The sequence below is a fragment of the Echinococcus granulosus genome (genome assembly GCF_000524195.1).
Source record: "Echinococcus granulosus chromosome Unknown EG_S00007, whole genome shotgun sequence".
NCBI lineage: Eukaryota > Metazoa > Platyhelminthes > Cestoda > Cyclophyllidea > Taeniidae > Echinococcus > Echinococcus granulosus.
Window position 1 is genome coordinate 1,010,636 of NW_020170387.1, and position 16,312 is coordinate 1,026,947.

The 16,312-nt window shown below is 42.1% G+C and overlaps 2 protein-coding genes across 2 annotated transcripts; both read left to right on the forward strand. All coding sequences in view use genetic code 11, as the record gives it.

The window, feature by feature from the left end:
• Positions 1-742: 742 nt before the first annotated feature.
• Positions 743-4,795, forward strand: EGR_01817 (Mitochondrial thiamine pyrophosphate carrier; the record flags this gene model as incomplete). The annotated part of the gene is made up of 5 exons (XM_024491066.1): positions 743-871; positions 912-1,270; positions 1,332-1,528; positions 2,198-2,295; positions 4,559-4,795. The coding sequence occupies 5 exons, from the start codon at positions 743-745 to the stop codon at positions 4,793-4,795; spliced, it is 1,020 nt and encodes a 339-aa protein (XP_024354522.1).
• Positions 4,796-6,975: 2,180 nt separating this feature from the next.
• On the forward strand, positions 6,976-13,259 carry EGR_01818 (Transcription factor IIIB subunit; the record flags this gene model as incomplete). The annotated part of the gene is made up of 10 exons (XM_024491067.1): positions 6,976-7,150; positions 7,432-7,479; positions 7,552-7,830; positions 7,905-8,117; positions 8,191-8,342; positions 8,415-8,538; positions 8,838-9,263; positions 10,574-10,639; positions 12,358-12,413; positions 12,750-13,259. 10 exons carry the CDS (start codon positions 6,976-6,978, stop codon positions 13,257-13,259), a joined length of 2,049 nt encoding a protein of 682 aa, XP_024354523.1.
• Between the last annotated feature and the right edge of the window lie 3,053 nt (positions 13,260-16,312).

The window sequence follows — 16,312 nt, forward strand, 5'->3', positions numbered from 1 at the left end:
AAGCAAATCAGGAAGCTTACGTCCTACTTTGGTCAATTCCACTATTGGTCATTCGGCCAATCAAACCTGGTCATCACATCTAAATTATGCAGTCACAGATATTTCTTAAGCTACGGAAATGTCACATTTGAAGTGGCGTACGGTTTCATTTCTGCTTTCTATGAAAGCTTTCTACTAATAGCGACAGCCATCAGGATAAAAAGGTTTCATGTTCGGCGCGAACTGTGGAGAGTGTCTCTCAGGCAAAGGCAGTTTATTATGGAAAGTTTTACGAACTAAAACTCAGGACGAGCCAAGGAAAGGCTTGATTGCTACCTAATAGCATTCGGATGGTCCATAATTACCTAGTCCAACTGGTGTTCGAAGTGCCAATTCGGGGACGATGCAAAGGTGCGGCACATAACCCAAAATCCAAATACATTGAACAGGTTTGCGCTCCCCCCCCCCCCCTTAAAAAAAGCATACTGTTGATAAAAGTGGTTATTCCGAGCACAAACTCAGAAGAGCGCACTTAAACATTGACATATTAATTGTCACAAATTTAACGAAAATTTACTCGTTAGGAAGTAGTGCATTTTAAGCAATGAAATGTGTCATACTTTCTTAGCTTAAAATGCCAGAAGTTATGTGACCTTGCATTCCGTAGGCATTAATCGACCAGCAAGTTCACTTGGAATAGGAGTCGTTTTTGAACACATGTATTGACTTGCGTGCTTTAGGTTCTAGTGTGCTTTCATGAGTGATGGTTGGATTTGACGTATCCAGGTATCAGAATGTATCAAACTCTGATTTTTTGGTTGCCGGCTGTATCAGTGGCTTTTGTGGCCGAGCATGTGTTCAGCCACTCGATGTTGTTAAAGTCAGATTTCAGGTATAGCACTACTTTTAATGCCGAATTTGCTCTCGCACAGCTGCAAGTCGAACCGATTTCGGCAATGCAAGCGTCTGCTAAATATCGAAGTGTCTTTCAAGCCATTCGGTGTATTTTAAAGGAGGAAGGATTCGGTGCCTTTTGGAAAGGACACCTTTCCTCCCAAATCCTTGCTGTTTCCTATTCGGGTGTTCAGTTTACCTCTTTTGAGCTGTATACGAGGTGGTGTGCTCATTTACTGCCTGCACCCAATGAAAATGGTGGAACTCACCAGACAGTTGCATCTGCCGTGAATTTTACCTGTGGCTGCCTTGCTGGAGTAACTTCAGCAACCTGTACGCAACCCTTGGATGTGTTAAAAACTCGTTTTATTGCCCAGGGAGAGCCTCGTGTATATAAGTGAGTTGTTTGCTTCATCCACTCTAATATTCTTCCCAATATTTGGGCTATTTCCTTTTAGCAATCTGCGTGAGGCGATTACTACTATAGCAAGGAAGGAAGGTTTTCGTGGCTTTTTTCGTGGTCTTAGTCCGTCAATGCTCTTGACAGCTCCTCAGACAGGTTTAAACTTTGCAGTTTACAAGCTCACGATTTATCTTATTAATCTTTGGGAGACGCGTGTTCTCGGGCGCCTTCCATCCGACCCTGCCAATGCTAGTAAGTCGTATCTTAATTGTGAATGCATTTCTGTTTCGCACATTGGAACAAATTTTGTTTTGCAGTTGAACTTCATGTACGTTCACTAGTTTGGAATTACAATTAGTCTATTGTAGCGATACACCTTTGAGTTTCTTTTGGACATTATAGCCTGAACGTTTTAGATGCATGTCTGGTTTGGTACGCAGTTGTGACTGTCTCATGGTCCTACAAACGCCCGCATAGTTAAGACAGATTGAATAGAAGGTCAGGAATGCGGTGCATACAAGCACACGTTTCAGCGAGGACTCTGCTTTGACTCATGTGGAAACGCATCTAGTTAGGCTCGCCAAGAGCTCCGTCTGGAAATGATGTGGAATCGCAGCTACCGTTGCACTCATTTTCTCATCTTTGGTACTTCTGTTGAACTCCTCCAGGAATTCATGTGCTACACACTCGTCTGATGGCTGTTTCAAAATTTGCTTAACGGGCCAACATTCAGAATCTTATTAATTTTAATGGACCTGCACTTCACTTTATCTGACTATGCAAACTGATATTACAAAGAGCGAGATCATCTAGTATCCTGCAAATATAAGCTTTCGTGAACGTTTAATATGGTCGTTTTATTGTGACGATTATGTGACACAATGGGCTTCAAGTAACTATTAAAATGAGCTTTGGTTTCAGGCCTTGTCCAAAGCGTTTTTGCTGGTGCGTTCGCGGGAATGGTCTCAAAATGCATGGTCTATCCAATGGATGTCGCTAAAAAGCGTCTTCAAGTACAAGTAAGTCTTCTACTGCTTCTCTGCTGGCCTAGCCATTGCCTTCACAACGTGACACATGTGTCCCCCATAGAATTCGTTTACTGCACTTGCGTTGAAATGTAGGATTCAAACCGATGTGAGGACTCCGCGTCATTTATTGAATTATATGTATTTTATCTTTTACACGCTCAGGGATGGTTGTTTCGATCGTTTAAACATTTCTAACCGTCGTATATTCGCTTCCATTCACTAGCTGGGAATTAATTAAGCGTGTTTATTTTGCTTCTAAAAAGGACTGACTTTGTGGTTGTCAACTTTTTCCTCCGAGCACGTTCTTCTGATTTACTTTCCTCATTTTCAATTCATGGTAATTTAATGATTAAACGCGCTTTCAAAAATTATTAAGTACCGTTGCATTTATGTGATAGATGTAAAAGTGGGAGATATCCCCTTTACAATTAGAAGAGTTGCTTCAATTTTGGTGACTTAAACTTTTGTCTGAAACTGTTTTGTCGATCATGTGTTGCTCTTTAGCTGGGTGGTATCCTCCGCTTTTTACTTTCAAGGCGCTTTTAATGCGTCTTCCGCTCGCTTTTGTCGTCGTCGTTGTCTGAACATTTTGCACTCGGAGCTCTTAATCACTTGTGCGGTGTTTATGCTAAGCATAGAGGATGCACAACTTTACGTGGCAAATGTGACAGGCCTCGAGCCAGTGTCGAAATAATCCGTCGCGTTTTATGGTCATTTTTTGCGATAGCAACCTCTGTTAATTATCCCTCGATTGCACTTTTGTGGGCATTCATCAGTGACATTGGGTATCTTTTCTACTGTCTCCCAGATTTATCTAAAATGTATTTAAATTTTCTTGGTTCGTGTGTATGACCTATTTTCTGAAGGCCTGCATTGTATTAAGATGATGATGTACTTGTCCATTTTAGTGGCACTTGTCTAGTGTATTAGCTTGGATGTGGGTTTATTAACTCTACTTTCTGTGCCATTTGAGACCGGAGCATCCGGTGCAGTTACAGGGAACTTAAAGTGATACTGTAGCACGCGTTTTTCTCCTTTTGACTGTTACCTCTTTTACTTTCGGCGAAGTAAAGCTTTCCTGTTCATCAGTAACCTCAAGCGCCGCTGTGTGGTGCATAGTATCCAGGTTAACACTAGTTTATGCAACCAACGCATTGATACACCTTCCTTATCCAAACATAATACCGCACTTTTGATTTAGCACTTTGTGGAATTTTTAATAGCTGTAGTTAGACTTTATATAATCTTGCTTTGCGCTATAAGGGAGTTTTGAATGTTAGTAGTGTTATTTTGCCAATTGGTAATGGCCATTATTTTTATTGCAACCCTTGAAAACGGAATAACTTAGTGATCAGCCTCTAGGTCACTGCATATAATGTATAAGTACTGCTACAAACTTCCTGTAATGTAAAGAAAGTGTATGTAGTAAACCAATAACGCGTTGGAAAGTAGTAGTTTATAAACGAATGATTCTGCATTGGAACACAAATATTCTTTCAAAAGATCTTATTCGTGCCTAGGGTTTTGTGGCTATATATGCATACGTCATTCTCTAGATACGAACATTTCCCTTCTATGAAAATGTGAGACTGCTATTCCTGAAACCAAATACTACCCCAAGGGTAACTCGAGGTTTTCACCTTTACAATTTCTCGGTGGATGCTAATCTTGTCAAATCTTTCGAGGAACTTCCAATGTTTTAAAGATATTTGTAATTTCTGTACAACGCTTCACTAACATTTAGGCTTATGCCAAAACCAGAGATAAAACGTTATTTTCAATAGTCATGGTTATTTCAAAAGCCAGCTAGCAAATATTGTAGTAGATTGTGGGCAAAATAGAGTGGGAGGTATTGCTACATCAATCAGCGGTTTTAAGTCTTCCTGCGAATCCGTCTAGGCAATTTTTTGACTGTGAGTGTAAAGGTACGTATAACGGGCAGAAATATCGCCATTTTTCGACCAATTTAGCTGCGCATTCTGCGCTATTTTAACCTTTTTCGGGCACTTTTTTTGAAATCCTATAACTATGGTGAGGTCAGCAAATATGGTATCACTTTGGTCGGCCATCGACATATTATTTTCTCTGTTTAAATACCCTAGTACTAAAAACTAGGTCCCGTTTGTGTACGACGGACTCTATAGGGCTAATATTCTGACACGCAATGAAGTTAGCACTGGTCCCTGGGAAATGGGGTTTGCGCCTATCTATACCCTCTCAAGTAGCGCCAAAACTAGAATTTTCTGCTTGGCAGGGCTTTGAGGAGGCGCGAAATCGCTTTGGCTCTCCGTTGGTTGTCCGAGGACTGCGTGACTGCATTGTGAAGACGTGGCGCATTGAGGGATTGGCAGGTCTCTTCAAAGGTCTCCAGCCTTCCATCTTCAAGGCTTGTCTCTCCATGGGTTGCCGATTCGCCGTCTACGAGAAGATCTGCAACTTCCTCTCTTACAGGAACACCTCCAGAGCTGCCACTGCTAAAATTACTCAGTAATCTTTTTTTTACCTGCCCCGTCGTTCATGTCTGCCCCTCACCCAAGACACTTATCGTAGATCTAAGTTTGTATATTCCAGCCTATGCCCCTCTTCCCTCTCACTACCTCCTTTGTATGCTATCATGAGATGCCTATTTTATCGACCCTCCCTTCACTTTGCTCTGCTTCAAAACATCGGGGTAGATATGTCGATTGTCAGTCAATGAGATGCCAATTGTTTGCGTTCAAACAAAGTCTTAAAGGGAAGCGGTAGTTTATATCCTAAATTACGCAGCCCGATGCTAATTCTGATTGGTTAATGGCTACGCACTCGCAGACCAATCAGTGTGCGTGGGTTATGTCGCTGATGCTGTAACTCTGGTTTCGGTAATATCACGCCCCTAGCTTGCGATTGAGTGCTCACCGTGCAAGGCATTGTGCGTTGTGTTAAATTGGCTTATTAAAACTACTGATGGACGATTGGCAGGGGCCCTCGTTGAGTTAATTACAGACACTTTGAAGTAGAATTTGTTTACGAAACGGTTGAGGATACAGTGTGGGGTGGCGGCTATTTGTGCTTTGGTCAGGGCGTGTGTGTGTGTGTGTGCATGTGTGTGTGTGTGTATGTGTGTGTGTGTTTACGGGTTAAACGGCAAGAGGCAAATGTGTACAATCGATGATTAGACAAGTTAGCTGAGCAATGGAAACAGGCGGGGCCCGAAGGTTATTCAGCCACCTTGACTCAGCGTGGTTGCCGATTCGATGTACTTTTGCGCTTCCGAACTAGGGCCAACTTCTTAAATATAACCGGGGGAAGGGCATTTGCATATCTAATTTCAGTTTATGAGAAGTTAATAACCATGCTTTTCTCACCATGAATAATATAATCAGGAGTAAACGCAGAACGGTGGAGCGCCAATGGCAGTGATCATCACACACTTTGCCATTTGAACAATTATAATGAGCTATTTGGGTCGAAGCATAAATCAACTTGCGAAACCGTATGTGCGACTGGGGGAGCTACCGTCCCATAAATACTAGTAGCTCCGGTTTCCCCGTAATTGGGACGAAAGATCGAGTGCGTTAAACCATATAACACATGGAGCAAATGGTCAAGTCACTCCGAACTCAATGGTCAGCCGTTCCAGTAAGTGGAAAGCAGGAATTCCTGTAGGCTATTTTTCTCCACCTTGTGCCATCAGAGACCCAATTTTATCATTTATATGCAATTTATGAGTTTATGTCTCACGGTGTGTTCGACTCGCAAAACTTCAACCACGTCGGTTCCTTACAAAGCTTTATCCTTTCTTGAATGGATACCTGCGGCTCTTTTGAATTTTGTTTTAACTACAGTGATACGCTGAAAAATGATAATCAAGCAGCTTTGTGTGGTCCTTTATGGTAACCATGGGGAAATATAAGAAGTTTTCAAAATACCTTGCCTGCTAAAATAAGCGCCATTGTAGTCTATCGTTATTTAGTGATTTGATTCTTTTTAACCGTATGTTTTACCACAGGTACTTCAGTTTTCCCAGGTTACGGACTAGAGACAAAAGTCTTGCCTCCACGAGTAAAGTCTAGCATTAACCACTTTGGTTTCTGTCTCACTTTGGTTCCTCAACTATCTATTCGATTCCACACATGAGTGGCTAATACTATGAAGAGATGATAGCCTTCATTTGGCAGGTATCGATGGGGCAAACTGAGTTGTACAGAGGATCGCTTATGGTAGCTGATGCTATGTTTGCACGCTCAATGAACGCTGAAGCACAAGTCACTTCTTTCCGTGGTTCAGTCCGTCAATCAGACAAGCAAGCAGAAGTCTATGATATCGAGTGCGCCTTTTAAACGTTTAAGAAGGAACCTTCCAAAGACTGTTTAAAATTTCCAAATTTTTTTAGGTACGATTTAGTGTTTAGCAGACCCATTCTTCAGGCCTAATGATCACTTGTTCGCATTTGCTGTAAAGGCATCTGGCGTTAAATTAACTTAAGAATTACTGCAGGGTGAGACGTAGGAACATCAAATGGCCAGCAAAATTATTTTTATATTTAAAATCAAGTCGAGGACGTTGATTTTTAAGCATATTTTAAGTTTTGGCCGTGGGTTTTTAAAGTTGAGTTTTTTGTTTTACATAGCGGGTAAGGATGTGGCCGATTTAAACAGCAGCGGCAACCGTATTAAGAGGCGTTTCAGAGCCATGAAGTGTTCCCAATGCGGTGGGTGCAGGTTTGATGAGGACCCTGCAAGAGGTGACATGGTATGTGTCGAATGTGGTGCAGTAGAAAGCGAAAATGCCGTTACATCATCTGTTGAATACATTGAGAACCCTGGTGGGACAACCACAGCCCTTGGCAACTTTGTTTCTTCTGAAAGTACGCTCTTCCACTATCGGTGCTTTTCCCTTTTTACATGTGTGCTTAAGTCTAACACAGCTCTCAAGTGGACTGTTTCTTGGTTATTTTCCTCCTTTCTATAGATGCAAGCCTTTCATGGTTTATGGATCAAGTCGCTTAAAATACGCCATTTTGACATATATAGCCGTTATTTTACGTTGGATTGGCATAGTTATTTGTTCTGTAAAGTCACAGAATTCCGATTCCTGAAACGTCTATACCATTAAAATTCTACATCCCTTTTTTCGAATCCCATATAGGCCAGATGCCGGGTTTTCGTGAATCGCGCTACATCACAGAACAAAAAGGTATCTGCCGACACTTTAGTCTCTTTGAGTTGGCGGTGTAGCAGAAAGCCCCAATTTCATTGTATATTTCAGCTCGGAAGCGTATCGAAACGATCTGCGGTCAACTTCGTCTGGGTGCTGATGTTGCCGTCTCTGCATTCCGATATTATCAAAGTGCCCTTTTTCGTGGATTTACTCGTGGCCGGAGTTCTTTGCAGTTGGCGGCCGCATGCATTTACGTTGCAGCCAGGCAACTTCGAGTCAACTTGATGCTTCTTGATCTTAGCGATGCCGTTGCAATCAATGTCTATCACGTGGGACGCACGTACATAGACTTAAAGCGTCGTCTTAATCTTTCCCTTCCTGAAGTAGGTGGGTATCTCTTCCTTTATATCATAGTTCAGCGTATTCTGCTGAATAGCATATTGTTTTATTGTTCTACTCAGATCCTTGCTTGTTTGTGGAACGTTTCGCAAGTCAGTTGGATTTTGAAGAGAAGACCGCTATCGTAGCCACAACAGCAATGCGGTTGCTGCAGCGTATGAAAAAGGACTGGATTAGCACTGGTCGACGACCAAGCGGACTTGCAGCTGCATCACTTCTTGTTGCCGCCAGAATTCACGAATTCAATAGAACGGAGGAAGATGTCGCCAAGGTTGGTGAGTATTGCGCAACTTTTGCATATTCGAAACTCAAATTGAAATGTAATCTCTTCAAAAAACCCTTCTCTAGCGCGTATAAGCCAAATGACTGCGAGAAAGCGATTAATTGAGTTCAGTAAAACTCCAAGTTCGGGGCTAAGTATCGATGCCTTCTTCACTGTTGATTATGATGAAGAACAAGACCCTCCTTGCTTTGGACAGCCGACACAAAGGAGACGATTTGTAAGTTAAATCAATCACACCAAACTTGCACATTCTGTATCCTCTCGTATGATTCGTATCTTGTCGATTAAGGATCTCAAAGACCTCGATATGGAACAAGTTTCAGCTGAGATAAAGGAACTCGGCCGTCGGATCGATCAAGAACTTGATGAACTCGCTAATAAACGGAGAGTGAGCGTTGCTATTAACGACATTGGTAAGCAATTGTCGGTTGACTATTTTGACGCGGAACAATTGGAACTACTGTCCCTACCACTGCAGCAACTTTATTTTTTAAACAAAACATCGAATTGATTTAATGTGCTCTTTGTAAAAGCGTATTAACTAGCTTATCATATGTTGTCTTTTCAATTAGAGGTTAGTAAGATTTTAATCGTTTTTCCCCGGCTGAAACTATTGCACTTAGGCCTTTGTTGTACTAACATTACTCATGCAGCTGTCTCATACCTAAAACGGCTGAATAGATTTACACTAATCACTTATGTTCTCTCCCAGGCTTGGCCAACTCGAAGGGCCTCCGGCATCTGGTGGAGTCGGACAGTCTATTAGTTAAAGACGATGAAGTAGTAGGGGAGAGGGAAGAGGACGAAGGGGCTGGTGCAGCAGTGGAGGTAGTGGCAGAGGGACTATCCTCGCCGCCATATCTGTCAGCAGCAACGTGTGGTCGCTCCTCACGCCAGGTGCTGCGCGAAGTTCTCGATGGAGTGGTGGATCCCGAGATCCTCGACTCCTGTGTGGAGGACCTTGAGCTTATCACCGCACACTCGGGGGCCAAACTGTGTGAATTGGTACGCGCCACTCACCAGTGGCGCAATGCTCGAGACGCCGCCGAGGCTGCTGCCGCCACCACCGATATCGCTGCCAAGCGCCTTGATGCCTCGACCTCCCAGTCCTCACTATCCACCCTCATCCCAACCGAAGGTACGTCTAGTTTCACTTTCCGCTGCCTTGCACACTGTCTTTCCCTAAGGGAAAATCCATTGTAGCTGCCTGATTTGAGAAAAAACGCGGCGTCAGGTGGATTCCAAGCATTAATCAATAGTTCTATTCGGTTCCTCGGATAAGTAGAGCGGTTGATACATTAAAATACTTGTGATGTAGAATACACTTGTTTCTATGCCAACAGTTTTACTCGAAGCGCTACACTTCGAGTAAGACTTCTCAAATTCGTTTGAAGTAATCCATGGGAAAACTTACCCATTGATTTTGCATTTTTATGCTCTCACGATATCTTTAAATTTACACTCTGTGTCTGCGAATCTGCATGGGATGTTTTGAAGTCTGTAAACTTGCTGTCGTTGTTGATGAAATTTTGGGTTATTTGAGGTATGTGCACATAAGCGCCAAGCGCAGTGGTTTTTAAAGGAAAATACAATTCACATGGTTATGCCAGTTGAGTTGCCTTTTTTTTTCTTAGAAAATGGTATTCAAATCTATGGAGCTTCTGCCAAGAAGGGGTTCGTTTGGATTTTAAATTCATTAAAACCTAATCTCTATAGGGGTTGAGTCACTAACTAGTGGTCATTATGACATCAAGCCATTTCTTTTTGACTGTGTTTACACAAAGGAAACTCGCTTGGTGCCTACCATTGTCCAGATTTATTGTTCTTTCAAATCTTATCAGTTTTTCAGGAGGTGGAATTTATAGTCAATAACGCAAATTTTAACAAAGGACATTCAAAACTGATCTAAGTATGCTTGCGCAGAAGAAAAAGCTGTCTGATAATCGTAAAAACTCAATGTTTTCATACAGCTTCACCTCACCACCTGGCGTGCTTCACGAGGTTACCATTCGCTTTGGCTACGCTTAAGATGGTGGAAGTCGCCCGATCACTTTCTCAACACTCTTAAACCTGCGTATTTCTAACCCGGCTTTCGTGTTCCTGTACCTAGTTGTAACTTAGTTGCATTAGTCTGAATAATTCAGCTTTTGGGAGAGGATTTTGCTGTACGGCCACTTCCTGACACTTTCAAAAGAAGGTATGGATACTCAACCATAGGGCCAAGTATAGCTTTTCCCATAGTGATCGGTGGTTGAGATGACCTCACTTGTAACGCACAACATTTCACAGTTTCTACCACATTCTGTGTGAAAAAAATAATGTGATAGGAGTAGACTATTCTAATTTATTCGTTTCGTTGATTGGATGTTACTATGGTCCATCTTCCCAATAACTCGGTGCAATTTGTGTGCTCCTTCTTGGGGAAAACCGATTAAATTTTAATTTCAGACTCCCTCAAACTCCCGCATTTTCTCACTCCTCTCGAATCTGCACAGTCCGCCAACGAAACTCATAGTAAGTCACTCCTCTTATCCGATGATCCATTTGGCGCTCTGGTCGAACTATTAATATTACTTAGCTTTCTATTCATAGTTGGATCGGTCTGAATGTCCTTTTGAATTGTATTGTGCAGCTTGACGGTTGCATTGGAATTCATCCAATAATCACTTCAAAGTTACTTTCGCAATATTTCTGGCGTTTATTTGCAGAAGACTACAATATGGAGTGTTTGTGTGATTAATCTGATAAAAGTCGACAATATGATGGTAGCTGATCAGGGTTTGTCTGATTTATCCTCATCTCATCACTGAGAGCATCCAGATGGGTTTGCATTGCGACTTATGAATTTCTAAGTAGTAAATCCACTCGATGCTTTATAAATATATCTAAAACTCTGGTTCAGCTTAAACATAATTAGGCATTAAGTTCACAGCAAATTGAGTTATCTTTTTCAAACCGTCATAGCGATGAGAAACGAGTCCTGTGCTGCATATCAACGTTCTTCAATATGACACTAGCAGCATGGAATCGAATCAAAGATGGTTGAAACCCATTTGCTTGAATTTCAACTGTGCATAGGTGTCACTTGTTAATGGTGAAGCGTGTCTGATTTGAAGTTCGATTTAACTGGCCATTGATAATGTTTTTGTTTTAGATGACTCTACAGAGAAAAACGAGGAAAGAGGTAGTGACCATTCGTTCTGTTGAAGTTCGACTCTATCCACAATTTCATGCATGTCAAATATACTATTTGTGTTTGCTGTAGGTTACAGCATTGATCTCAGTGACATAGACGAGGAGGAGCTGAATCGGGCAAGTTAACTTGCGCTAATTCCTACTTTATTTTATGCTGATTATGATCGCACGAATTTTACAATTGTTTACTAAGTGTGATAGCTGTATGTGCTTCCGGTCTGTTATTCCTTTTTGTCTTTCAGGCATTGTCACATGTACATTCGACCTCATGTCATATTTATTTCAGACGCCACTTAACAATACCATGCATTATTTAATGATAGCACAGTTAATAATGTTTCGTCCGAACACAAACAATAATTCTCCAGATAATTCCTATTAACTGGGTTCGATGGCACCACTCAAATGTGAATGCCTATTCAATATACAAACATCTACGGGGCTTATTAAAGACTATTTAATTTCCGGAAGAAATAGGTCTTGAATCACGACCGAGAAAAGGGCACACTTCATGGTAATTCTAAACTCTTAAACAGACTTTTATTTATGTAAATTCAGACTTCGAGACAGAATTTACCAACCTGTTTCAATTATCAATCTGTCAGGTTAGCCTTTGTCGGTCTCAGATGCCACCTACCCTAGTAATAGTTTATTACACTGCCTGGCCAAAAATCCCAGTGTTCAAATGATGTGTATATTTAGCTTATTTTGCGGTTATTCAGAATTAGCGACAATTATGCCTTGAATTTTAACAATCATCTACACTCTCCTCAATTTGCTTTTCATTTTATCAAGTCTCCATTTATTAAACGTTTTTCAGGAGTATTTCCTAACCCCTCGGGAGGTTATGGTGAAGGCAACCTTGTGGTTCCGTGAAAACGCACCCTTCTTGGAAGAACAAAGGCGTATGTTCCCCTTTTCACTCCTCAGTTTGCGTTGCCTTTCCTACAAACTGCACCCGGATAACCAAATCCCGGTTTTTGATTGCATCACAAGTTTTGCGTATCCAAATTATGTGTTCCGTCTCTTTATTTTAGGGAAAAAGGCCGAAAAACGACGGCTTAAAGAGGAAATGGCCAAGCGACCCAAACGTGTAAGTCCACTTTCTCGTCATTCCTGATCTGTCTAAGAGCAAAAACTTCAGTTTGTGTAAGTGATGAATTTACTTCGATCATTTTTACTATTAAGGAGAAGAATTGTTCGCATTGTAGTGATACAAAATACTTCAGCCATGAACATTTGAAAAAGTAGGAGCTCAAGCTGAATTGAAGTGATTAAACGTGTTTTCTTAATTTGCCCAACCTTTCTCAATCTTTAAAATTTCTTTGTTATTCTTTGAGTTTATTTGAGTGTTTGTATTACCACTGGAAGATTATGCTAATAGTATTGCAAAGTAGAAGGTTAACGTGGCTTTTATTTACTTCTGTAGTCACGTCGTGGTCCACGCAAGATCTACCGTCGCCAGCGTCGAATGCCATGGCATGCGTCCAGCAAGGAAGACGGCTCGGAAGGTGGTCTGAACGAGACTGAGGAGAGTCAGTCTCAGCCCATCTCAAAGAAGATAAATTACGCAGCACTGGAAGCTATCGTAGGTGCAAAGGCGGAGGTATCGTCTGCTGCCGGAGAGGGTGCTGCCTCTGCCACTAATCCCTCTTCATCCTCCTCCTTGGCACCAGAGATCGGCGTTGGTATTGACGGCTCGGCTGTTCCATCGCCTGGCTCCCACGCCCCCAACCGTCTGCTCGAGAAGACTGTTTGTGTCTCTACCGCACATTCCAAGTGCCTTCCGTCCTCGGTGTCGTCTCCAGCACTGCTGGAAAACCTGCAAGATCAACAAGAGGAAGACGAAGTGGCATCGGAAGAGGATGATGTGGAGGATGAATTGTACAACGAGCAGCAAGAAGACTCAGATTGGTCCGAAGGTGATGAGTGTTGGTGAAGCATTCTTTCCAAGAGGCTGTCTCACCTCCTTGTACATATTATTTTTAAGTATGCGCATTTCATACTAGTAAATGTTGTCACTGTGTGCGGGCTTCATTTAGGGCTGTTTGAGTGTTCAAAATTTCGTACCCTCTGAATGAGTTTCGCTAATCTAGTACTGAATGTTCGTGCTGTTGTTTTAACCTACCGGGAAAACAAATGCCAGTTAGTGACGCATAAATACAATTTTGCGGAATTTGACGCACACATACATAGGTGCCCGCGCCATTGCAAAAGGTGGATTTTGACGGTGGTAAGAAGTTTGAATGTTTATGCGTTGTGCCTTTAGTCGAGGTATGCTTTGTAGAGTGTACTCATGATGGAGTAAAGTAACAGGACAGTATAAGGGGTAATTTTGGATCAAGAGAGAAACGGCAGATGAAAGCGCGCGTTGGTGGGTTGTGTACACTTGAACTGCACGCGTAATCAGGCTCCGGTATGTTTGATGTCAATTTGTCTCCACATGGGTAGGATGCGGACGATTGCTAACACGAACCGGGTAATCCGGGAATAACAAGAGCTGATGGCGTCTTCTGTAGGGAGAAGGTATGCAATGGGATGTGCACATTTGGTTCTTATCCTCATGTCACTGCTCCAAAATACTAGTGGTTGTGATTTTGAAAATGAATAACCCGAATCAGCCGAAACTCCTGACAGGTGATACTTCGGAGTTACTTATCATGCATTTTGTGGAACCTCGAGGAACCTCTGGCCTCATTTCTAATTTTGATATGTTGGGTAGCACTACACGTTAGTTATCTACCCAAGCTTGGGTGGTGCCCTTTAGATCCTAGCATTCCTTAATTTGTGCATAAAACTCAAGCACACAACTGCTTTTCCCCAACCTCATTGGCACATGAGCGATTCGCCTCAGCAGAAACCACTATAGGCAGCTTTGAATTGCCCGTTTGCAACAAATAAGTTGGTAAGATTATGCAGACGAGCCTCTTGACAGCCTCACTTCATCGTTAAGCAGTGAAAACAGCGCTGCATTGTATATTTATTCTTGACCGTTACTTCAGCGTTTTCTCCCAATTCACGTTTCAAACCAGTGCTTCGTGAGGGCGCCAGTTGACTCAAGTAAACTCTGTCCACAGGATAGATTATTTTTTACTTCTAGTTCTACATTTAGGATCCTTAAACCAACTCAATTGACAGTGTTAAAGCAACATCTCATCCGAAAGCCAATAAAAGTAAAATGGCAAACACGTTTAAAACTGGAGAAAGTTTTGAACAATCTGGACTACATTTGAGCTGACCATGAGCAAAATCTGGATCAAGGGTCGCTAAGGTGACGAGCGCAGCAACTACTCCAACAGAACATGGGTACAGTGACAGTCACGTGAGATGCATGGGAGCCAGCAACCACGTCGGTGCCACACCCACACATTGAGCTCGGTCGGGAGTCAATTGAATGCATTTGGCATGTCTATCGCCTCACGAAAACTCCACCAATTAAGCGCCCCTAATGGCAGTTGTGACATCAACCGCGCAGCACACAACGAGTATTGGGGGAAAACCCCCACCGAGTCCTCACCCCACAACAATTGTCTAGTTGTTGCTAGGATCCATTTTGCATTTACATCGTTCTGCATGATTAAAGTAACATCGCGGAGGAAAACAACTGCATCAAAGCCTCACAACGGGGTGGAATAACTTGCCGGTTATATCCAAAAAGAATTAATAAAATATGAGGTCAATGTGGATAGTTGGATGATCGATGAGTTAGTCGGTGAACAATCGTATGCGCAACTTTGCAAGGGAAAAGGAAGTCGATTTATCTACAACAAGCAGACAAGCAGTTATACCAGAGAGGGGAGGGGAAAAGAGTGCTGCGATGTTATGACGGTACGGACACAAAAGGCGTCATCCAGACCTGCACGCGGCAGAAGAAAGGGGGAGGACTGAGGACTGAGAGGGTGGGAGCTACAGCTGCAGCGCAATCACTCGGTGTTAACTGCAACCGGGTCGGCAGGGAACTGCAATGGAAGAGAATTACAGTGATGAGACACCAGGCTGCGATATTCAGCTTAGGATTAAAGTGCGAAAGACAGGTAATAAGCGGTAACACTTACATAGCTTCTCCTGCGTTAAGAATGCAGAAACTCGTTGGTGTCGACAAATCACAACAAATTGCAGTGAAAGCTGTTCGTTGAAGCTCTTAAATACACTACAGCTAACATTCAACAAGAACCTGTACATGATAACGAAAGTCAACATAAATGAAAAGAAATGAGTGTTTTTGACCTCCATACTGTAAAGTTGCTAAGACAGGGAAAAGGCACAGGTGGGTGCATCTTTCTCCAAGCCAATGTGATGGAACAACATTAAGGGTATGGTTTCAAGTCTTGCAGAGAACGCTTTCCACTCCGATTTCATTTCGATCGTAGTAAACACTTGGTCCACAAAATTACAAGAGATTACAAACGATATAATTATTAAATAGGTAATAATAGTACTACTCTGATACTGGCTATTGCGATGAAAGTAGCATCAACGCCGTTTAATCTTGAACGCAACCAAACCTATTTGTGTTATAACTAAACAAAGCATATTTAATGAAAAAGCAAATAGCAAAAGTTCATCCTCATTTCAAAATTAAGGACATTACATTCCTCGCAATTTGATGACCCCGACCGATCTTTCGACCTAAGCACGGATACCTACCTAGTATTTCGGAATATTTTACGAAAAAATCACAGTACAAATGCGAATGAGTAAAATAGAGAATGATACAAAAGTGCGTCTTAGCATACTCCTAAAACCCACGATAACTAATCACAGTTTTGTCATAGATTAGGCAAGAGAAATTCGCGCAAATAGAAGGCTTTGAAGGGAAGCATCGAAAGGTTTCAAGATACATCTAACATCTTGGAGTGTTATCCTTCAAAGGCAAATATCAACCACATCGGCAATTACAAAGCCCAGCGGTAGAATGCTTGGCATTAAGGTGACAATTCAGTATCATTGCGAGTTTAACTCATAGCAAATACACGAAACCCGGATTGACAA